The sequence below is a fragment of the Bombus fervidus genome, chromosome 16, assembly GCF_041682495.2.
Source record: "Bombus fervidus isolate BK054 chromosome 16, iyBomFerv1, whole genome shotgun sequence".
In the NCBI taxonomy this organism is placed as follows: domain Eukaryota; kingdom Metazoa; phylum Arthropoda; class Insecta; order Hymenoptera; family Apidae; genus Bombus; species Bombus fervidus.
Genome location: NC_091532.1, coordinates 7,969,011 through 7,994,043, shown reverse-complemented (window position 1 = coordinate 7,994,043; position 25,033 = coordinate 7,969,011). Strand labels below are relative to the sequence as shown.

Sequence of the window (25,033 nt, the reverse complement as noted above, 5' to 3'; positions counted from 1 at the left end):
AAGGATGCTTGGTTCTTTTTTTGTGATAGATTGATATAGTTTGAAATGGAATATTTGTAAATATCGTAACTGTTATAAGACAAATTTAAAAAGTTACGGTATAGACGTTGGTATCTTTAATTACAAAATTTTAGTTACCAATAACTATCGTAAATGATACAAATTTTTTGACAGTGTAGACACAGTAGATACGTAAATCGTGTTACAAAGTTTTAATAACCTCTGGGCTTGAAATATTGTTATGGCATTAACTCGCAGACCAAATTTTGTGTTAACTTGTTTGATTCTTTTCAAACAGATTTCCTTCGCTAGTCAGATCTTCAGCGTGGAAATTCGCCAGAACATACGATAATCTTGTATTAATGAAGCTGGAAAAAATGTCAACGTAATAAAAACAACTTGTTAAATATCGATAAGCCCGTCGGTCTCTAGAATTCCTGCGAATCGGTTGCAAATATGGCAACAGGAACAGAACGTATAATAAGGCACGTACATAGACATGATCAAGAAATATAGGTAGAAACGTTCGCACACGGGTAATCCGTGAGCGAAAAGGACAAAAAGAAAAGGACGAGGGGATTGGAAACGAAGAGGAGGGAAAAGCAACGAGAGGCGAGAAAACAAGAACGCTTTTGATCCTGTTGCATATGCATACAAGCATTTCGTGTATGCAAATCTTCGGCACCGACAATATTGTTTTCGCGATCGACACTCTCTACAAAGCGGCGATGCCGCGAACCAACGCGCTCGCCAGAATTTTCCCGCAAAATCTTCAATTAACCAGGACTATTAAGCGCACGATATTTGAAGTATAGATGAAACTGTTTTACGAAACCCGAACCTTCTGTTATTCCACTGTCGAAGGATCGATATCGTATGGGGAAAAAAGACTGCAATGCTAAACGAGTCTATACCATTTGCATTTTCCATCCGCATCTACACTTTTCTATCGTTTATTTTATAACAGGGAGAGATAACAAGAAGGGAACACAATTTTTTACATTGTCATTTTCTATTTAATGAATTTTATTACAGAAGAAATTTTATCGTTTATGTCGTGAAAGAGAAATATACTGGAAACGCGATACAAGGTAATGCGAGACCTCCAAAGCTGACTTTAATTATATGTATGGTATAACGTATTATCGATACATTATATGCAAATGTACGGATAATTTACATGATTTTGTGAATAGAATTTAAGCAAATCCTATTCAGCTTTAGCTTGGAGATGACACGACACGAGCCTACAGGGAAGCGTTCGAAGCGGAAGTGGAATCCGCGCGCTGCTGCATAAAACTGCAATGAAATGCAAACGAATGGCGGAGAATGAAACGTATAAAGAAACCTCCGCTCCGGTCTGATTTTACGACGCGCCGCTATCGCATCGAGTATTCCCTTCCTAAATCAATCGTCTTCGTCTTCGTCTTCGCGACATCCTTAAACGAATACGTGAAAAACTTTCGCTTCGTTATATTTTTTTTTTCTCAGTTTATTCAATTTCTACGAAACTCTATTTACTCTATAGATAATAGACACAATCTAATAGTACACATATATTATATATTATAAATATTTTAATTTCAAAGCAAACCGATCAACCTCATGGACATCAATCGTTTGGAATTTTGAAGAATTAAACACCAATCGTAAAATTCAAGAAATTTTCAAGAACATGTAGTTGATCAAATTGCTTCCGATGAATCAATGTCCCAGTTAAATTATTGTCACTGCTATCGAAGATAAGGAAAGATGAATACGAATCGTCGATAAGGTTTTGAAATGTGCATTTGATGATAATAAGGGAGACTTCTCTTGAGAAGATTATTCTAAGATAATCGACATATTCTTGAATATCATAATCTGTAATATTTCTTATAACACGATATTGTAGTTGTACTGTATAATATGATAGCCTTGAAATCTAATCTATAGACTATAGATGATATTCAAGCCATCATCTATAATACGTTCATTTATTAATTCAAGAAACTGGAGAAATTATGCTATATAAAAAATACGTAGCACTCTGATTCTACCTCGAAATCATCAAATTTTCTATCGGAAGAATTTCCTGCTTTTAAGTAGAAGGAGCGAATATCAATCTTGAGAAATACGGGGAAATGACCCAGGTGAGCTTAAATGTCATGGATATCTAGTAATACAGACGATACGAAATTCATGAGACGCGATATATGTATGTATCTAGACAAGCTGAGATCCCTACAACCTGACGCTTACCGTCTCAGACCTATGGGAACTGCATGTAGATGACGTTGATTCAGTAGAACTTGATATATAGATGGACCTAAACTCGTGAGATCGATACAGATGAGTTTGGACACGTGATATTGAATGTGGATAATCCATAAAGCTAGAAGTCTCCAAGAAGTCTAAAAATTCAACAGAATCAACTGTAACCACGTACTTCGGTAAATAGAATAAGAGCAATTTAAAGTTTTAAATGGAACAAGTCAATTGGAGGAAAGATGTCTAAGGTTTTTTATTAAATTTATAAAAAATTTAATACATACGTTCCTATCAAAGCGACAAACTTTACTTGTTATTTAAATGATACACTATGAAAGAATATTACTAAATTAATAGAAACTAAATAACCCTAATTAGCCCATAAAAACAGCAATTCTTCTCATACACAATCTGTCTGTACATTTGCAATATAAGAAACTTATTCATCGTTAACATCTCATTGCGAAGATGCAAGCGAAAGAAAAAATTGTGTGATGTTTTTTATTTGCGCTTCTAGCTTCATTTTTCGATGCTAATGCAGATCGGAGATCATCGGCATTGTTTACAAAAAGAAGTAAGTTGCGACCACTATATTGACACAGCATCTTCTTTCCAACTAAGAACCAGCCGCTGCTGATAACATTTTCTTTTTTTTTTTTATGACAATACAAAATATCAAGTGGCAACAAAAATTTCTATGAACATCGCAGCATGATCTTCAACATACTCATGATGTATGTTAAAACAAATGCCAAGCGATCTCTTTTACCAATTGAGGTAACAAAAGAACTCGTAGATAGTTTCGATTGCTTGGCACGTTTCCCCTAATTACCTTATCCGTTTGTCTCAAAAATCTTGAACCCCGCTGAAGTTTCAGGCAGGTCATTGATCTTTCTTCTCTAATACCAAAAACTAGAAATAGAGATAAGTATTTAAATTCTAAAAACTTCAGGACCACGCGCAAAATTTCCAGATTCTTGAGATTTCAAAACCTTTTAAACCCTCTAGAATCTTCAGAAATTATAGAGAAGTCTTAACTCCTTTATATGGAACTCGAAGAATCCGGAAACATTCGCAAGGAATTTCCCAAGTCTATTTTCCACCATTTTCGCCTTATCATTCCTAATGGGAAACTTCGCGTCCTGTTGGTTCGCCATGCGATGCAAATGAACTTCAAAAGACAAACCACCATATTAATCAAGGAGGTGCGTTCATCAACCATCGCGTCTCTATCCACAACAAATCGAGCCCCATCCCTTGAAACGCGGCAACTTAACCACACGAGCAAACTCGTCTTCGCTGTGCAACCAGTGGCCAACCGCGACAAACACCGGTCACACACATTTGTATCTTGCATTGTCGCGAGACATACGTACGCTCTGTTCGGAATTTGGAATTCTTCCCATGAAACGATGCTCGTTCAACGAGTTTCGATTCTGGTGCCAGCAAATCCACCGACGGAGGATCGCTGTTGCGTTCACGTATCGAGATTCATAAATTTACCAATTTCCTTCTCGAAGTCGCAAGACAAGAATTAACGCCAAAACTACAAGTCTGTTATATAGAGCTAAATATTCTGTACACGAATCTATTATATTCTACATTAAATGGAAGATATATTATCACACTATTTATATTTACCATTTTCGAATCACGAAAGGGATCCTTTTTGAAATGGAACTCTATCTGCGCCGAATATAGAGGTTTCGTATATATAATAATTGTATGCATACGATAATTAATATCCATTTGGTAATTAAAGCGGTAATTAATACGAATCAATTCGAGGATGCGTTCCTAAAAATAGCAGGCGAAACAATGGTATAATTGTCCGTGCGAAAATTATACAGAACCATCTGTTTCATTTAATGTAAAACAGATTTAGAATACAATAATCGGAAAACGAAAATGAACGGAAAGAAATCAATTCGTATCAAAAGTTACATATCGTCTACATACAGCTGCATTAGCTCAAATATTATTTCCATATCAATAGCGTTTGCAACTCCACTAATTGTCAGATATTAGTTTCAACGAGTTACTCTTTGTTTTTTACCTTAGAAATTTGAAATGCAAAATAGGAGACGAAATTATTTATGGAATGAACAAAACATACTCGACAAAGCAAACGAGAAATTCAATCAAATCTACGTAAAATACGTTGACGCGGAGCGATTTAAATAAACGAGACAAATCTTCTGTATACTTAAACTCTATCACTAACGACAAGTGACCGGCAGTGGAAAAATGCTCGAGCGTCTCCGACTGAACAGGAAAAATAAAAATCGAACGGTAGTTCGGCGATGAACGTGACAAAGTTGTTTTTCCTATAAATAGAGAAAATTTCTATTCCCTCTTTTCGAGTAGAATTTCCCCGGGCGCTGGCTGACAGCCGGTTCGCGTAAGAAAATGAACCGAGTCGAACCAATTGTCGTCCGTCTTCCGCAGCGGAATTGCCAGCCGTCCGAAAACCCGTGAAAACTTTGCAATTCAATATGGCCATTCGACTTTTCTCGGCCAAACGGACGTCCGACCGTGACGAATGTATCCCGACGTCTCTTTCTTCGAGAAAATCCGCGTAATTTCTTCACGAATAATATGGAGGACGTATAGGCGGGCGGAAAACTTCGCCGCCGGTTGAAATAGTCGGTTAGAACTGATAAATCCTGTCCAGACTATGCTTGAAAGAACTTCCAGGCAAAGTTCAGGTCGGTCTGGTTCTTCTTACAAGAAATTCGGGAAGATTTAGGTTTATTTAGAGCTGATAAATCCTCGCCAAGCTTCGGTTAAAAGAACTCGAAATGTCGAGAATCGAGAGAAATGATAACGTTGTTACGATTTCTTTTATCGTCGATCGTGTACCTTTTTATTTGCAATTGTATTTGTATTTACATACGTATGTAGGTATGTTAAATGGACCGATTGTTCGGGCGTAACTGAAACCATTGACCGCTTGGTTGTTCTTAACAAATATTTTGTGTTGAGGTGACTGATAGTGGAACCAGTGGATGAATTTGTAATAGAAAAATATATTAAAATAAGTATAATTATACGTATAAATACAGGTATATGCTAATCCAGATCCTCACTCTTACAGTGTTACAATACAACAGAGGAAAGGGTATGATAGGACATCAAAGGACATTATCAAAAAGTTAATCTTGTAGTTCTAGCTGAAGGCTACAAGAAACAGCAATATAAATCTACTTATAGTACTTTTGTTTCTGGACCTTGTAACCCAAAACAAAATTTATATTCAAGAACACAATAATATGGACCTCTCCTTATTTCGAATTTTGTTTCACTAAAAAAGTGGTCTCCAGATCACGGATATACAAAAGAGAAGGTGTACAATTTTTCTTGCAGTAATTACTTCAACATTTTGGATGTCGATAAAGACTGACTGTCCTTATGATCGTGATTGCTAAATATCCGTAACAATATGATGATTCGTCTTAGGCGAAATTTTGAGAAAAATTCGCGTTTATACGGATTTATTTCTGTTTGTATGGAAATCGTATATTTTGCAGGGGTTTTGGGAATCTTTTAACGCTAGAACCTTCAATTAAAATATATTATTCTGTGTTGATAATTATAATCAAAGAGATATGCCAATCATATTTTTATCCCAATAAAATTAAAGCTAATTTTTAATATGTTATAAAATTGTAAAAGTAAAAATCCTAAAATCCATTATTTTAATTACCTTGATTATTCTAGTGTCAAATATTAGGACGTAAAACGACACGTGTTTCTTAATTTGAAATAATACTTATTGCGTTCAATGATACCTACCAAAACTGGTAAATTACAGCAAACAAGTATGGCATCGTAAATAACTTTTTAATCATACAATTCAGTATCGTGACAACGAATAAACAACCGGACGTAAATTTTAATCTTTAGCTAGCGAAATAATTTTTTTTCCCGCGTGACCATTTCGCAGAAGATTAATCAAAGTCTCAGGATGAATTGTAGAGACTCGGTCAACAGATAACAGAGATATCTGGATGTGTATCATTCGCAATAGTAAAAGAAAAAAAATCGCTACGGCTGGCAATATTTCAGTCACCTAATATTTTTTGTTTAATTCCTATCTACTATTTTTATTTTTATATTTTTTATAACTGTGTTGTTTCATTGAGCCATTAGCTTGCAAAACAACTGAAGCAGGTTCGATGGGAAAAAGCTGTCCAAGAACGTAATATTACGGCGGTTCTTATGAATACGATCAATTTTTTTTATTTTTTCTTTCTTGGTTCATCATCTTTTGCGTTTTTTCAGCATACTCTTTTTTTTTAACCATGTTAATCTACCACGCTATAAATATTCGATTATTCGTATCGCTAAGATTCGATACACAACATAAATCATTCCCTCGATCGAAACGAAGAAATACTGATGTTCTCTGCAGTGTTTCATTGCAAACAGAGTTTTATAACATGAAATACATCCACGTCGCGAAGCTAAGCAATCGAAGGTGAAATATATTTTTAAGTTCGTTCCATCGTGATAAGCTGTTAATAGATTACATAAATCGATGTGGAAAGCATTTAAATCATTGGAACGCCTCTCTTAAATCAATTAAACTAATATACTACTACGCACGGCTATGTGAATGATATTTTATAACCGGAAGACAAAAAAGAAAAATATTCACGATACTATTAAAACCAGCAGAATAAAAGAATCATAGTTTCGGTAAAAAATACAACTTAGTTACTATCAAAATTAGTAGCGACGTTTAAAATTCACCTTGAAAATTCTATGTCACCGTTATGGGAAATATGATAAATATTTATTGCTTCGACTATTGGATCGTATAGTATCCGAATCCTAAATTATTTCAGATTATCAACATATGCCGCGCAAAAAGAAAAATACGAGATCGAAGAAACCCATTAAGAGCAGCAGCTAACAAGAACGCTATTTGCCAGGGTGAGAAGCGTTCGCGCGACTAAAGTGGATGATGGTGGTATCGAAGGAAAAATAACGGAACAGCCGGAAGGACGATTCGAGCCGAATCGAATAAAAGAAAATTGGCTGCTAGGCCAAACGAAGTGAATATTCAACGGAGGAAAAAGAGGCAATCTGAAATCTAGAAATGCGGAACGAGCCAGGCCAAAGGGAGAAAAACAATGAGAGTGGGAGAATATTAGAATAGGCGGATAGGCAAGAGAGGATTTATCGGGGCTTGGTTTATTAGCCATTAAGGAAGAACCTTCTCCTCGAATATTGTCCCGAGTAGATTCCAACGCGTCTGACTGTCGATCGCACACAAACACAGGCATATACACACGTGCGTCGGTGTACGTGGAAAGCAATGATCGGACTCTGTGTAAGCTGCAAGCTGCAGTCTGCATTCGAAGGGTGGAAAATTGAAATTGAGCCTTCGACGTTCAGATATAGCCCGATGTCAGCACGGATTCCTCCGCTCTCCTATCTACCCTTATGTACCGCTCGGTATACTACTTTACCTCTTGTAATTTCCGATGGTTTTGCACCCCATGCTATATCCCTCGGCTTTAGTCGAACTCCATAGGAGGTAGACACGCCGCGAAGACGATAATTAGCATTCCGGGCGGACAAAAGCATCGTCTAACTCGCGCTTTTGGAGTTTCGACACAAAGAATGAGGAGAATCGCGTTCGCGAAACGATTTTGTGTATTAATACGATTTATCGCATTGCACGGAAATTACAAGTATGCGTGAAAGGTTGAATCTTTGATTCTTTACAGAGGTTAAGATTGTTAGACGATCTGATGTATTCTCTGCTATGTGTGCGTTAATATATGATTATAATATAATATAACAGAAACTAACGGAGGTATTAGTAAATCACGTTATAGTCTTATTTTGTTAGCGAGATAAGAAATATCTTTTATTAACGTCAATTTTTCCATGTTGTTAGTTTTTGTTTTCTCAGCGAAGTAGGTTAAAGGTTAAAGTTACGAAGCTTTTAAGAGCGTCATGAGATGTAAGTACATTACGATCATGGCCATGTTTTTCACGCTTTTCAGCAGAGAAGGTTTCAAATTCTATATAGGTACTCTCGCGAGTTCTTGGCTCATCCATCAGTTCCAATTTCTAGTGTAATAGTAAATGTTCAGTGACTGCAATGGGGATTGCCAGGCGCTGTTGAAGTAAAAGTTGCAAAGAACATGAAGAGGAAAGGAACGAGAAGCGAAGAAATGCATCTTGAGTCTATAAGTGAACCCGTCACTGACACAGTCTAACAGATCCTACTTTACACAGAGACACTTCGATGCTGGAAGTTTATTCGCTGAAACGATAACTCGCTGTTCATTACACAATCAACGTATTATTAGTAAGTAATCGATTTACACGTGAAATTCAAAAATCAATTATTATGCTTCTCTTTTCACCGCTCCAATCCCTTTTCAGTTTTCTTACTTTGTTTCTTTCACGCGTACTACTAATTGTAAGCCAGCAGAGTTTTTAATTCTTCGCGTTGATTCTTTTAATCGTTGGCATTCTTTCTTTTGTATTTTTACTTCCAGCGTTCCAATTTTATAGCTACCTTCCTATTTTTCATTCCCAACCTGTAGCTACCTTTGAATTTCATTCCAATTTTCTCCGAAATACGAATAGGTATGTCGCGACGAATTAGGAAGATATTATTTGCTCGAAGGGATTCGGGCTTGGCCCGATCCTTGACGACGTGAATTATGGAAGCTTCTGGCTGCTTGCACAAGGAAATTCCCCATCGGGGAGGTTCCCGTGTCCAGCAGACTCGCGAGTTGTGTTATTAGTTCTGGTCGTTGAATGGTCTGCGTGCCTTGCTAGACCGATTGTCACGCGCATTGTCTCGCTCACGCTCGTATTTCAGTCTCCTCTTGATAGACTGGTCTCCTTTTACGGTACAGTATACTCCTAATAAAAGAAATTAATCGTCCTTGTTTCGTACAAACTCGATACTGGTGGAAATCAATGGAATTATCGACATCTTCGACAAAGAACGATTAGAAGAAGGTGAAGTTATTAAAATTATATGAAAACGTCGCACGACGTTGATTTATTCACAACACTACAATTCTCCCCTTACACTTTGTAACAAATCGATTTTCCAATTAATTAAGAGCAATTTTCCTACGCGATGTATTAACCACCATGTCGATGTTAATTAAACTGTGACGTAACAGGGAATTAACTAGGTAATTAAACAGATTCTTAGAAGAACTTATCCATGGATTACATCAGGTTAAATACCTTATTACTATGTTTAACGCAGACACGCAACCGTATGTCCCAAGACGAACATGAAACAGGAAGCGGGACGCATCTATAGATACGGCAACCTATGACCTACCAGGGAATTGTCCCATTTGTTCTTAGAATCTAGCTCGATGCATCTCGTGCGTGCCACTCGTATCTTATCCTAGTTATTCGGTAATTTCGGCTAATTATTAGAGAAACGTGTAATTGTAATGAAACCGAACAATTGATCTAAGAGTTATTATAGAAAAGTTACATAATTACAGATACAATTTTACACATGTAGTGTACAACAAAATAACGAGAATAAAAGTAAGGCAAATTCTAACGCTCCTTTACGAACACGACTAAAAAGAGTATGACTTGGAAAAGAAGTTGTTTTACTAACCAAATATTACGAGTACTATACTTTGGATAATATACATAGTTATGCATATTACGTGTATTTTGTGAATTTTCTATAAACATATAAAAATCAGCATATTAGTTACGAAGATCAACTTCTGGAAAGAGACGAATTTCATTTTGGTTTAGGAAAATTCGCACGAATATAGGGAAAAGAATCCGTGGTATCGATCTAAAGCAGGAACGCGACGAATCCGGAATGCACTACTCGTAAAACTGCTATTACTTTTTACCGATTCCACGATGGTAAACGGATCACGTACAGGGTCGCGGTAAAAGATTGAGAAACAGACGAAGAATCTTTATTTCCAACGGCCCGCTCTGAATACAGCTGTCCGGACAGCACCTCCCTCCTTACTTAACGTTTTCACCTACACTGGATCTTTAAATATTGCCGGCAGACTCGAAAAATTACGATCGAGACTCTTCCTCACTTCGATTCTTTAAACATGGGATCGAATAAATCTCGTACTAACAGAAGTGCAACATTCAGGAATAAAGTTAAGGACGCTGGGTTTATAAGGTGAGATTAAAAAAACTTCGTAGTCGTAATAAGAGTATTAAATACTTCGACAAAAAAAAAAAGCGCCAAGCTTTAAAGATGAACGCAAAACGAGAAAAGTAATATTTCTCAGTGGGAACAGGAATGAAATTAAAAAACGCTGAACTTCCGGGTGAAAGAATTTAATCTGTCTCTGCGGTGGAACGCGTTCAATTCGAATCCGCGCGAATTTCAGACGCACCACCACCTTTATTGCTCGCTGAGTCGGAGATCATCTTTTCTCTGCCAACCGCCCCGTCCTGATCGCCAACGATAGTCGCGTGACCGTCCCAACTTTATCGGTATTCTAAGGTTTACGCGTTCATTGAATCTCCAACTATATACTTTGCATTCTATTCGAAGTCATAGTGAAAACTACGTGCGAGTATTCTTCGTAATGGCAGATTCTTTGACTTTGAACGTGACGTAATTCGGATATGAAATAAATCTACTTCGAACATGCAATGGCTACACAAAAAGTATTTGTAAATATCCTTTTTCTTCAGTAAAGCGTTCTCTCAGCAGGTCTTACATTTCATTTTCACAGCGTACAATCGTTTGTAGCGACACGGAAGTGTCGAGATTTAATCTTGCTTTACCTAATTGATTAGTTTACCTAATGAATTACAATGAGGTACAAATACTTGTCATAGCCAGTTTAGATATTTTCCAAGAGGCGTTTGCTGGAAACAGCGATAAGTAAAGATTTCAGTTATTCGAAGATGGTTTTTAATTGATTTAAAGAAGAATTTTATTTTCATCGACAGCGTAACTACGACATACTGGAAATATTCGATGAATAGAAATTATAATAGTAGAATAAGATCGATAAAAATTAGCACAGGGAAGAAATGCACGATGATTGACCGTACAAAGTATCGAGTAACTTCCGATACGATAGAATCAGATATCGGCAACGTTCGAGTCGTAAAGGTAGATAGTCTGCGTTTCTGAAATTGAGAAAAACGATTCTGAACGCAATCGAAACGAAACGAGAAATTTGGGACTTGCAAGATACGTGAATCTATATCAGTGACTTTCCGCATTGCAAGAATCTATGTCGAATCCTAGGTAAAATTCGAGATACAAAGCAACTTTTGCTTCCTGAAATTACTAGCACAACGTATAGAAACTCGAAGATAGAAACAATTGACGACGTTTTCGAATAATTTGAAGAGAAAATTACCGTCAAATTGATACTTGGCTGCTGACAATTTATAACGAAAAAGTTATTCCGAAGTGATAATTTCAATGAAATCTTAATTAGTTCATCTGTGCAATAAGACGTGCAATAAGAAAAAGCATGAAAGTCGCTGTTCCAAGCGATAAGTGACAGTACGAGAAATAACGTATTCCTGACTTGTCAGTATTTCGTCAAAGTAATTTTACGTCTCCAACGGTATCTACACTGGTAACATCGTAACACCGAGTTAAAGTGATTTCACATTCCCCTCGAAATCGTAATAAAGCCCGGTGTCACCGTTACGACCGACACGAAGAAAATAGTCTGCCTAACGGCCTCATTGGCTTGAGAATCGCGATGCCACATCAAGATACAGTTCTTCCCGGTGACTACATCGGTCACGATGAATCAAAAACCACTCGCTGGATAAATATATACCTACTCAATATGCTTGTACATATGACAGATATGCAGAATCACTTGGTGCATTTGATCGCCGAATCGATTAGACGGCATAGAATACCATTTGAATGATCTCGAAATAAATCACGAAATAAATCTGGAAGTAAATCTCGCAATACCAACGTTTGCGTAATACCGCATTGAAAATAGCTTTCACGACGTTCCTTTTAAAACGTCAAAGTCCTGACTTGTCTGATAAATCTTGATTTTTTCCAGAGTCTCCATGTCAATCCTAATCTTACATTCAACGAAAGAATCTCCACATCGACCATCTGTCTCGAATCTTAATAACGTTATGTTTACATTGAAATATTTATTGTCACATTTAACCCATAATTCATACGACCGTCGTTTTGCTATATAAATATAAATATGAATATTCAGAAGTTTACAAAAGATAGTATCGCGGAACTGCGCAGCACGTCGCAAAAGAATACCTTGCAAAGTAGCAAGAGAATAAAAATTGCCAATCTGTCCCAAATTTAGCAGTTCGATGGAAATTTTCGAAAATTTATCGAACCAATAATATTCGATGTTATTTAGATTACACTAGATTTAAAACGCGCTCGAATAAAATTCTCAGAAATCCTCCAAGTCGACCACGGTCGAAAATACCTAAATTGCGTTAAATTTGAAACGAAACGAAATTCTTGTTGAATCGAAATTCTCAAGTTCTTCTTGAAGTTGAATCGACATTCTCAAGAATTCTCCAGGCCAGCGACACTCGGAATTACTCAAACTGCGTCAAATTTGGGACACGTCCGATCGACATCCTCGAAAATTTTCAACACCAACGATGCTTGAAATTACGCAAGTTGCGTGGAATTTAAAACGCGTTCGGTAGAGACTCTCGAGAATCGTCTAGACCAGCGATACTCCAGATTACCCAAGTCGCATGAAACTTACAAATGCGACTCGTAAGTTTCCTGGATTGCTAAAATTACAGCGTTAAGTAGCCTCTGAAAATACTCCACACCCACGGTTATTATATTCGTTACGTCTCTCGATTATTAACTTACACGAGCGTCGAGATCCTCCTACGAAATTAGCAAAATCTACTATCCATCCTGGCAGAGACACAGAACAGTGTAACAAGACGGAAAGACGACGACGACGTCGAGACCAGTCTGGAAAGAAGATGTACGCTCTGTTACGTGATCGTGACGCAATTCCCTGCGCTGTATCGTTCGTCGAGAGAGCACGCCGGAAGTAGGTTCGCGGTTAATGAAATTGCCTAAGTAACGACCACGTGTTACGTGTCCCCGTGCATAAGGGGGAAATCCCGGGGATCTTTACTGTTATGCAAATCGAGAACGACGAGCCGAAACGATTGTCGAAAGCGTAACACGGCGGTTCCGGCAAAACCTCCTAATTTTAATTAAGATCCCTATCAATTGCTCCCTTCCACCCTACGCTGTTTCGCCAGAACTCTAGTTTTTTTTTTTTTTTTCAGCAAACGAATCCACCATGTTCGATTCCGTCTACCGGTTTGATATATCTTCACCAGAGACCTTCGAGTAAAACGAGTTTCCAGGTGGCTCGTTTTTTCGTATTAGTTGACGACAATAAATGCCGAGGATATTTGATGGTTGGCACTTTTATCGATTATTAGGGCTGTTCGGGGTTTCCTTTATGGCGACGAATAATGGGGTTTGAAGTGAGAATTATTAGTTTACAATGATTCATGTTTTGATCTTTCACCTTGAACCAGGTTAAGATTACATACTCTTTCTTCTCTCTGGTACCAGAGTATCAGTGTTTATGCAGATTCAACGATGTTGATCTTTGACCAATATGCACAACAGTCTGAACGAAGCTAGTTTCAATTTGAGAATATTTCGTTTGAATTCCTACGTAGTAAAGTATTGTATATTATACTATATTATAGAGTATAGGATACACGAATTAATATTAGTATTGGAAAAATTTAACGAAATTAAATCCGATCTAAATTGCTATTATTATCCACGATTCGACGATTACGGGATAATAGAGTATTTTTGTGATTCTTTTATCGCGAATAAAAATCACTAAGAGAACGCTACATCTAATATCATAAGTTAAATATTATATTCTTATATTCTAAGAAGATGAAACCTTCCAGCAAAATGTAAGAGCAGGAAAGATATGTACATTAAAGGAACTAAATATGAATTTTGTCAGAAAAATTCAATTTCATGCCCGAAATAAACGATATTCCTTAAAATTTATCGATCCACCATCAAGAATTTCTTACACTTTCATAGTCATTTTTCTTTCTGCTCTTTTCCATCGATTCCACGAGGTCCAAAAAGAGATCTAGCTCGTTCATAACTCGTGCAACGTCGCGTTTTTAGAAAGTCCCGGGTCTACCAGGGTTAGTTTACAGTCGCCATTAATTTTTATTATTCATCGGCATTTTTCTGCCATTATATCGCGTTACAGCTATAAATTTTCATGAATATTTCGGAATCTGTTGGCACGATGTCCACCCGAATTATTAATATATGGAAAATCGCTGCTGTTAAATATTTATCGTCGTATTTTTACGATGAGAAAGAGCGTGCATCGGATTCTTCCTTCAATTACAACGAAAAACAATTTAGACGGCAACCGTAACAACTCTAGATCAGTCCCGTTTCGATTTAAATAACTTTGCATTCGCTTAACGTTGTAATGGAATAATAAACTAAAATGGAATAACAAAAAAAATAAAATAATAAACTAAAAAATAAGAAATGGAATAATTTCCTATTGAAATATCAAGCGAATGCTAATTATCGTCAAATTGTCATTCTATAAACAAATATATAAAAGAATCTTAGAAGAAATGCACACTGTTATAGAAATCTACTCAAAAAATATTCACACCAAGTTATTTAATCTCAGAATAGTCATCGTCGAGTAATATCAACCTTAAGAGATCTAAAAGCGAAGCTTGTGTTGCAAGAAGCGTCTAAAAAAATATTCTTTGCCAAACAACCCTTCCCAAATCTTATTATATTCATTTTCATATGTAAATATCATTTCTATAACCTAATTGATTTAATAGCATAGCTTCGCTTACTCGAAGCATTTGAAAAGAATATTCGTTACCGAACAACCCTTCCTATCGTGGCAACACTGATTTATTTCTGAAACACGTTCCGGTTATGCAACGAAAAAAAAGGAAAGTAAGGGAGGGGGACAAGAAAATCGACTCTCTGAGTGCACCTGTTCCCCAAGAAAGCGTAGCATCCACCGTTCCAGGATCTGGTTCGAGATCTTTCACGGTAGAACGGTGGACGTTTTTCGATTTAATGAAAGAGTTCCATCTCGAATCGAACCAACTTCGGTGTCGGCCGCGTGCAATCCGCTTCGTCCCAAACAAATACCGGTCCCGGCCAATATTGATCCTCGTAGTAGTTTCTCCTTTCGCGTCTTCCGCTACTGGTCATCCGTCGAACAATGACCCCGTCGAGCATGCCCGGCTAATGAAACGCTTTTAACAGTATCGTTTCAATGCTACTGCCCGATGGCGCGCCAACTCGACTGTCTCAAGTCCCAGAGACGTCCTCGATCCTCCGAGAATTGTCCTCCACGTTTACTCTCTGAATACTACCGGCCGTTCTTTCAACGAGAGCGATTTGCTGGTTGAAACTTGAGTCGATGCCTGTGATCGTTGGACCGCGTTCAAGAAGTGAATTTTATCGTACGTTCATGGCCAGCTAAACAATGACAATTGTTTTCAGAATTTCAACGTTCAGTTATTTTCTATAATACCACGAAAATAAAAATCACTAATGTTAATGTTACGTGGCACCCTGGCGATTCAATTGAAATTTTTAAAAATTTACCGAACCAACAACATTCGAAATTATTTGGATTACGTAAATTGCATTAGATTCATATTCGATTCATACTTCTGTTCAAATTCTTCGAGCTTCGAATAGAAATGGTAACTTTCTGCAAATTAGCAATATATTTAGTCTTTTTTTTTTTCTTTCTTGCAGGAGAATTTCCAAGTTCTACTCTCGATTAGAAAGCAAAGAATTTAACAAATGCTAATTATCAGTTAAATCTTCATTGGAACAATTTATATTTTATATACTCGTGTACAATTTTCCTATTCGTCAAGACCATTAAATCCAGCCAGCTTTTTACTTCTTTCGGCTCTTTAAACTTTAATATTCCTAATAATAAAAATATAGTTGTAGCTTTAGAATAAATTTGTCACTTTCATTCGCGAGGAGAAATTTCTGAAATCTACATGATGCGATCTACATGAAATTCACACACTATATCCTGGACAATCAGTCGCTTCCATCTGCATCCTGAAAACCAGCGAAAAAAGGAAAAGTTTCACCCTCCATCGAGCACAGCCACGCGCGTTCGAACGATACGATTGCGACTCATACGGGCTATCTGCCAATGGCAACGTTTTATCTTGCTCGAATCGCGACCGACCATTTATCAAAATCGTCCTCCCTCGATGGCGCCGATTCTCATGAATCGTTCTATCCGCGTGAATCACGTTTAACGCGTGAATAATTAATAATTCAAAAGAAAACACGTCGCGTGTTACATCGAATTCATTCTTCGAAATGATCAGAACGTTGCCAATAATTACATTTTCGTCAAGTTTCACGGACATTTAATATTTTATCGCGAATAATAGTCTGTGTCAGAATATCTGGTTACTTATACTTTAGAATCTTTCCTCAATGACGTCGAATTAACACGTTGATTGCCCTGAGAACCGCAATACGTTGAATAATAACGTTTAATTTTTGCAAGACATTACTATGTTCTATCTGCGCACATTTTCTCTGATAACGTTGTCTAAATTGTTCGCGTTACCGATAATTTGTTACGACATTTTATTTTATATTCTATTTGTCTATGAAATTAATCTTACTTTAGTCATTCTAGGAAATTTAGAAACGTGGGTCACCGATGGCCACTGTTACAGTCAACGTGTTAAGCGACTGAATTTAGAATCCAGCGATCACCAGCATAGTGAAAATTAGCAAATCTGATCACTAAACATCTGTTTTATTTGCCAGAATTTTTTACTGCGCGCTTTAATCAGTGACAGGCAAAGTCACGCATACATGACACCCGCCGTAAAAGTGTTAATGATACAGACATTTTTATGCATTAAGAATTCGTTCGTTTTCTCTAATTACAATTAGAAATCGTGCAACGTGCCGACAAACGATCGTTCCACCGCGAAATTACGCATAACCAGGCCACACGATTAACGTTATGCGAGTGACGAAAAGCTACGCCATTGATGGTTGGCAGATTGGCTAACGTCGAAATTCCGGAAGCAAATATTTGACCGGATGAATCGGTTGGCCAGTTGCGGAACAATCTGATGATTCACTATAGCAGACTAACGTCAGGCAAGGTTTATCGTTGTTAGTGTAAATGTATTTCACGTGTATTTCTCTATATTATATGCATTATGTTATTTTTGGTTCGGAAAGCAGTCAAAACGACTCATTTATTAGTGTTTAGAGCCATAAAAGATTAATAATAGGTATCACATCTACATATATTACCCATAAGTATGTTAAAATTGAATGACGAAATATTTATTTTCAATTAATGGAATTTTGTATAAATATTTATAGTGAATAACTGAGTATCGAATATTAAGTACACGCGGTGAGACTTACCTCGCCGCATATAGAAAACACGAATGCACCTAACACCGTGTGTATCTGGTTAACACGTTCGTCGCCCAGCGTGATTCGGCTAAGTTTCTTGCGGGACCCAAATCCGACCGCCGATACGCAGAACGTAAATAGAGCGAAAAGCAGGAATTCATTGTTTATCGCCTTCGATTCATTGTTTATCGCCTTCGATTCATTATAAGGAAAAGATTATTATAGAAATGGAGAAAGTGATAAGCTATCCAGCTAGAGTATTCCGAGGGATCTCATGGCAGATATCTGAGATCTTTCATTTAGTCGAGAAGCATATTTGTAAGACGTACATCAGTGATTTTTTCATCGTCAAAATGTTCAGTAAACAGCGTGAAAATATATTTGAAAGTGAGGAGAGTAGTGATAACGGAGTCTAACTATTTTTCGAAGTGCCCAAAATCACCCCAAATGTGTTTGGAATGTTTTAACGAATACCATACGATATAGGATAATGTAATATATTATTCAGAATATAAATTAATAAAAAGTATGGTATAATGTGTTTTTAATATTTTTATGTTGTATATCCTATATATAATATCGTATATTTAATTAATTAACTCGAACAAGAAGAACGTCACCATCATTTGGTGACGGGGCCCCCGCGGTAGTATACCCGTCATATAGATATGTGCGACGTGGTGACGAACGTGTTAAATGTACTGAGCTCCTAATACTTTGATATGAGGTGGATATTATACGTGTCGGTTTATTAAAGAGACGAGTAATAAAATTGTAATAGTCAATGAATATTAAGATCACTTTAAGTATTAGCACAGAGATAGTGTATACCGATCGTGATCGTCGCACGCTCGATGCAACTGTTCGACTCTACGCTCGCTATTCGACTGTATGACTCGCTATAATGCTCGCTATAATAATTATCCTAGAGAGCATGCAGTCTATTTTTATCGACTGGTGGTATTATAAAAAGCTTGGATGTAATTCCGGTTGACGATCACAAATAACAGCGATAATATTTCGTCCGGAGTTCGTTTATCTTTGAACCTAGCAAACCAAATCAACGTTGACACTCCAAGGCACAACAATATGAGTCTTTTCCGATTCGAATCTTTCGTTGACTCATGTGCCGCTACAGATATGCAGTTTAACATCGTTTTAACGTTTAAACTTAAACAACGTGAACGCTACTTCATATTGAAGCAGTATCGAATGTGAGTATTTATCTCATGTAATATGATATCTATGATCGTCTCACGCGAGCATTCTCGAGTCATGGCTCGAGATCAGTTTCACCAAGTGTAAACATTTTAAAACATACGGTCTCACAAAGTCATTTGTACGTGCAATACATATAATTTTATTTATGTTATATTAAAACTGTCTTACAATTAAAACTAGACAGAAATTATACACAAATATATTAGATAATTTGTTCGACGGAGGAGGCGCGTCAACGGGAGTCGTAAATTCCTATTACAATTAGATTATCGACGTCACGAACTGATCGACTCCCTATTTCAGTTAGGATAATAGAAGTGATTGAATTAGTATAACATTGAGTTTGACAGGTTATAATATACACTTTATTCCAACAGCTAGTTTTGCGGAGTATACAAATGTTCGGAAAGACTCGCGGGTTAAGTTGCGATGTCGAATTGTAATGTCGTTTACAATAAGGTTAGAAGTATTCGACTCGAATAGTTATTAACAAGATCACGATGTTAATCGTAATAGGAGTGACTTGCAAGTAGTGAATTACGATATCGCGAGAAGTATAGATCGCAAGATAGAACCGAGAGATGGGTTCAGTGATTTAGTAACTTGGCTACTAGTAGAGACATGTTTTGACTGATCTAAGGATGTAAAACCAATCAAGAGATGTTGACTGTTCTAAAGATGGAAAATCAGTAAAATTCAAAAAATCAGTAAATCAGTGTATCTAGCACACGGGACCATCGGATTTATTAATGACAATTTTGGCTAGAAAAGTGAGGGCAATAGTCATTGCTTCTGATTGGATAAGATGAAGGTTGGTGGATAAGGAAGGGACCTAGCCGCCCGCGAGAAAAATGTTGCTAGCGGGAGATACCGAACGTAAGAAAAACTAAATTTTCCGTATCTTCTCGTAGTAGATAATAAATTTAAGGAACACTTGAAATAAAAAATGTTTAGTGTGAAGGACCTTAACTATGAAAATGCCAAGATTTATGGCGGGTCCTTATGACTATTCAGGGTATGCAGTAAGACTGTGTAGACATCTGGCTGCCATCTTGTCCGCGGTGTGGGGCTTGATTTGTGTAGAGAGTCACCGGATGTAATATAATTATATCTTAGATAATATAAGAAAACTGAATCATTCTCCTAATTCCAAAATAATCTGACTTTCCAATTGAAAAAGAATTCAATCGTTTTTAAAATCCAAATATAAATTCAAAGTTAGCATCATATCGTTCCAACCATCCCCTAATGCAGAGGAGAATTCCCGCGATTGATGTACGAGAGGGCGCGCAAAGCTCTGGGACATAAAGTACCATATCAAATCATGTTCGGCCACAATTGCGATCTATCGGGCGCGCGTCAGGTATCACACCTTAGCCAGCGAATAATTTATCGCGATTCCACGAGCAGGCAACAATATAAGCAATTTCGCGCGCACAATACACCAGGCCTGCCATCCCTCCAATAAATATGAACAGAGTAGTAATAAATTACGAAGGACGATTAGAGCGGACTGGCGATAAATTAACGTGAACGCGCGCGCCCCCGTGGTGTATCAGCGTTGCATCTCGCGAGTGATCCGCTCGATCGGTTACACAGATTAATCCCTTTTTACTTTCGCAACATGCTTGAATGACTACACATTTTTTTATTAACACTTATCAGTAGATAATAATAGATTCTTAGTAGATATACGTGTATATTAGTATAATATATGTATTATATACTATATATTTAATAGCAGTCGCGGATTAAAAACCTCTAGCTTTGTCGTCTCAGAGCCCATAATACTTTAAGAAAAATACATTTTATTTTACGGGTAGAAGGAGTAAATTGTCTTATAAAAAATATTTAAAAAACTGTATTTTAAGAATTCATATTAAAAAAATATTAAATATAACTCATTACGAAATAAATTTTATTTCATATTTACATTAACTTATAACATTTTAATGGTCTTCTCCTATCCCCCATTTTCCTATGAAAATGAATCAATAGTCTCAGATCTCAAAAACTTTAATTCGACTCTCATAGCAACTCTATTGATAGTCGTTTGAATCTAAATTTCGAAATAATTCGTAGCTTCGGTAGTGTAAAAGATCGATCGGCTCGAATATTATTCAGCAGTTAAATCCTTTGAAAGTCTCAATCAATGTTGAATATTGAATTTATACAAGTTCTAAGTCTTTAAATTTTCGATAAGTCTTGAAAGTCCCGGAAGTTCGTTGAATATTCAATATGCATTTTCTATGAGATATTGTATATTATATGGAAAGACTGAAGATTTTATTGTATAATTTGAAAATAAAATACACGTGTAATTAATGCGCCACGTTACTATACTGAAAAAGTATAAACTGCATTACCACCAAAGACATCACCTGTGATATGCAACTGTGCTTGCAGAGGGCAGCAAGTATTTGGCACACAAAATAAAACAATTATAATAGTTACATTGCATCAATTAACAAATACTAACAGCGTATCCGAAGAATAGAAAAGCTTCATTTAATACCACAGAAATATGAATTGATAATTTTTCTGTCTCTTGATATTATATCGTTAAATAAATTTTATGTTACTTTTTATAATATAAAAATAACAAAAATAAGGATGAAAATGAGAATCGCGATTTTAAGAATTAAAAAAATTTCTCCTTCGAGCCGGATTCGAACCAGCGACCTATGGATGTCTCCGAGAACCAACCAACTACAGTCCACCGCTCTACCAACTGAGCTATCGAAGGATTTACAAAAATGATGTGTTTTAATATAAACAACTCGCTATAAAGCATTCAAGGTTACTTGATCATAATACATATATGAATGTATATAATATACACGTATAATACTAACTGCTACATTTTTACCGATGAATATTTTAAAAAAATAAAAGAACTTATCATACTTTGGAATTAATCGTAACAAGCAAAAAAAAAAAAAAAAATATTAAATACAATACACATAATTCTATGGAACATAATTATTATGATATGGAATATATGATTATAAAAACAAATACCACGCTAAATGTTTTTCAACTTTGTAAGTCTTTAAAGAAGGCAGTGATTGTGTATAAGTAAATCCAGATCACAGATAAACAAAGTTATCAAAAGAAAAGATAAATATCGATGATGTCAGGGAAGTTACAAAGAAAATGAGGCGTTTATACGCTTCGTTCTCTCTCAAGGTTCACGAGTGCTACATGTGTCAATAAAGTTAGATGATAATTAAAAAGTAAATGGCTGACAAAAGTATGTATCACGATTTCTAGATTATGAAGTAATTCCTGACAGAAAATCGAGAGAACGAAATAGTTTTACGATCACGAGAAGCTATATGAAATGTTTAGATGGTTAATATAAATTAAATCATTATTCGCAAATCAATGGGTAACCTAAAAGACACTCACCAACAATGCACGTTGGAATGCCTTGTCGACCGGATGGTAACCAAAATACTCCTCGACACCAACGTTCACAGAATCGTTTGACGAAGTTAACATTTATCGCAGGCTGGTGTCAGGTTTGCCAAACATTTCGCAGAACTTCAATGTACTTTTGTTTACACGCACCACGCATCGCACTTTTAATACCGAACGCCATTTGTCGAAAGTTTCCGAACAAATTTCACGACTATCAAATGCGCCTCTAATTGCGTCGCGTGCTGCTATCTATAAGACCCCTACGAGAATTTTGGATTTGAATATATTTTTCAATTATCACGTTAAAAGAAATTAACGACGGAATATTTTAAACACCTTTCGTTCTATTAAAATTTGATACGTTATTTGAACGTTATTATTAAAAATTAATTACATTATTAAGTATTAAAAATAGAAATTGGCTTTGGATTCGATGACCGAATTCAAACTGTTAAATAATGGCTGAAAAGCATTTTGGCGCGATATATCACCATCTTTAAAATTAAAAAATTTTAAACAATATTTGGATTATGTTTACACCGATCTTTTTCCTTAAATAACTTCAAAAATCAGCTTCTATTCAAAATCAGATTCTGTTACTGTGATACAATAAATTTTTATTATTAATATTTTTGTATCATCATATTTTACGCTTACTATTTTAAGTAACATTTTACTTTAATTTTTAAAATTTTTGTTCCAATTTAATTTAATATAAATAATACAATTTTTATGATTCGATTTAAATCATTTTCTATTTTGATCTATTATGGTGGATATCATGTATTACTTATTCTCATTATCAATATTATTCCATCAAGTAACTTTGAAAGAAAGGAATGAAACATAACCTAGAAAGTAGTACATGAATATGAGATAGGAAGTATATATAACAAGCTATATCTATGATGTTCTCCACTTTCTTATCTCTGCATAAGACATGGTAAAATGAGGTATAAGAATATGAAATCAATTGTTAAAAATTCATGTATAGTTAGTGGAAATAATTATATGAATGTGCAAATATCAAATGTAATTAGGAAGATAATAAAATGGAACAAAATGTGATAATAATAATAGCTCAAAATGGACAAATAAGAAGAAAAGAAGTAAAACCTTGGTTCAATGAACAAAATATATACATAAATCAAGGTCAACCATTATCCCATCAGTTATCTTATAACAAATATCAAAATAACATATGTAAGCAATAAACAGATAAACTTTGTATATACGTGTCTTTATATAAATTAATTGTAGTTTATTTTATTCAAGATTTTTATTATTGCAGGTCTAGAAAATTGTTTAGTTAATACATCTACAAATATTCGGTGGTGAAAGGATACATCTATTATGAGTTTAGTTCCAGTACCTGTTTATCAACATGATGCAATACCTTCAACAAATAACTCATTCAGAAGTAGTAAATGACAATATTTATTATGCATGTCATTTTCTTATGCAATGACTTTATGAACTACTTCTGTTACCCTATTAGATCTACTACTAAACATTGAATTATTCAACTCATTACGACAAACACAATTAGGTGTAGAAGAATATGTACTGTCCAAACAGGTGAAAGAATCGAAAACTGTAAAAGAATATAGAAAACGTACAAAACATCCTGAGCTATGGAAAATGAATATAAAAAAAAATGCTAGACTAAGAAGCGAAGAATATATTGGAGCTGGAGGTAAACCAACTTAATTTTAGAGAGGCTTTAAGCATAAAGAAAGAAGAAATTCATATCAAAAGCCTGTAATTCACAGGGAATATAGTACCAGCAAAAACCATGGGACCTCCTTGAAAATGCTGCATGTGTTGCACTGACAAAATAAACAAAGCTGCTCGGAAGGAACTGCATAGTGTTTTTTGGAAAACATGTAATTGGGAACAACGGAAACAATGCATCGCGTTATCGGTCAAGGAATCTCCAAAACAACGAACTCGTTGTTGAGAAAACGTCAAATTGAAGCATCGTAGACAAATTACCTTTACTTATTCGCTTCTATTAAAAGGAGAATTTATTACCGTATGTAAATGCATGGTCCTTAACACATTTACGTTATTCGAAAAATTTGTGCGTCACGTTATGGATAAAAAAAGAAAGTCTCCTAGTGGAGTTATGGAATCAGACCAAAGTGGACAGCTTACATCAAAAACGAAAAAAAGTGAAAATGTTAAGAACAGGGTACGCGCGCATATTAAATCGTCGCCGATAGAAAAATCGACAGGTCCGATGGATTATACAGGAAAGAAATATCTAGATTCTAGGCTAAGCATAGCTGCTATGCATAAACTTCATGTACTAAAGTGAAAAGAAGAAGATATTCCAGAAAGCGACATAGTTAAAAAAAGCTATTATAGAGAAATATTTAAGTCAGAATTTAATCTTGGTTTTAAACAAGTGAAGTTTTAAGTGAACGTTTGACTACCAAATATTATTAACTACTAAATTAGAATAAGTAATTAATTTCTATACTTATCTGTATAGAATCAAATTTTGAGATTATTTTTAAATATTCATAAATATTTTATATTTTAGGATTAGTAGCGTGTCCTTTTAATATTATTAGTACAAAGAATAACATATTTTATATAAATATATTAAAGAATATTAAAAACTGTTAATAGTGTTATATAATTATAATATTATAATTATAATATTATACTATA

General features: G+C 35.6%; 2 protein-coding genes and 1 non-coding gene across 3 annotated transcripts in view; 1 reads left to right on the top strand and 2 right to left on the bottom strand.

Moving 5' to 3' along the window:
- The window catches only part of LOC139995679 (von Hippel-Lindau disease tumor suppressor-like), a 98,184-nt gene extending 75,521 nt beyond the window's left edge, over positions 1 to 22,663 (bottom strand). Inside the window, exon 1 of the mRNA XM_072019367.1 lies at positions 22,343 to 22,663. The gene's annotated coding sequence lies outside the window, so the exon portion shown is untranslated. The remainder of the gene's footprint in view (positions 1 to 22,342) is intronic.
- On the bottom strand, positions 21,586 to 21,677 carry Trnay-gua (transfer RNA tyrosine (anticodon GUA)). The gene is given in 2 exon segments: positions 21,586 to 21,621; positions 21,641 to 21,677. It is a non-coding gene; the product is annotated as a tRNA-Tyr (tRNA).
- Positions 22,664 to 23,664: 1,001 nt separating the features above from the next.
- On the top strand, positions 23,665 to 24,988 carry LOC139995680 (uncharacterized). Its single transcript, XM_072019369.2, has 3 exons — positions 23,665 to 23,774; positions 23,853 to 24,050; positions 24,127 to 24,988. Exons 1-3 carry the CDS (start codon positions 23,708 to 23,710, stop codon positions 24,162 to 24,164), a joined length of 303 nt encoding a protein of 100 aa, XP_071875470.1. The 5' UTR covers positions 23,665 to 23,707; the 3' UTR covers positions 24,165 to 24,988.
- The last annotated feature ends 45 nt before the right edge of the window (positions 24,989 to 25,033 follow it).

Bases quoted from the DNA above. Each gene is read 5' to 3' on its own strand.
- LOC139995680 (XM_072019369.2), top strand. From the start codon at position 23,708: ATGAGTTTAGTTCCAGTACCTGTTTATCAACATGATGCAATACCTTCA. The intron at 23,775-23,852 runs GTAGTAAATGAC...TTACCCTATTAG, and splicing joins AACAAATAACTCATTCAGAA to ATCTACTACTAAACATTGAA. The intron at 24,051-24,126 runs GTAAACCAACTT...TGTAATTCACAG, and splicing joins AGAATATATTGGAGCTGGAG to GGAATATAGTACCAGCAAAA.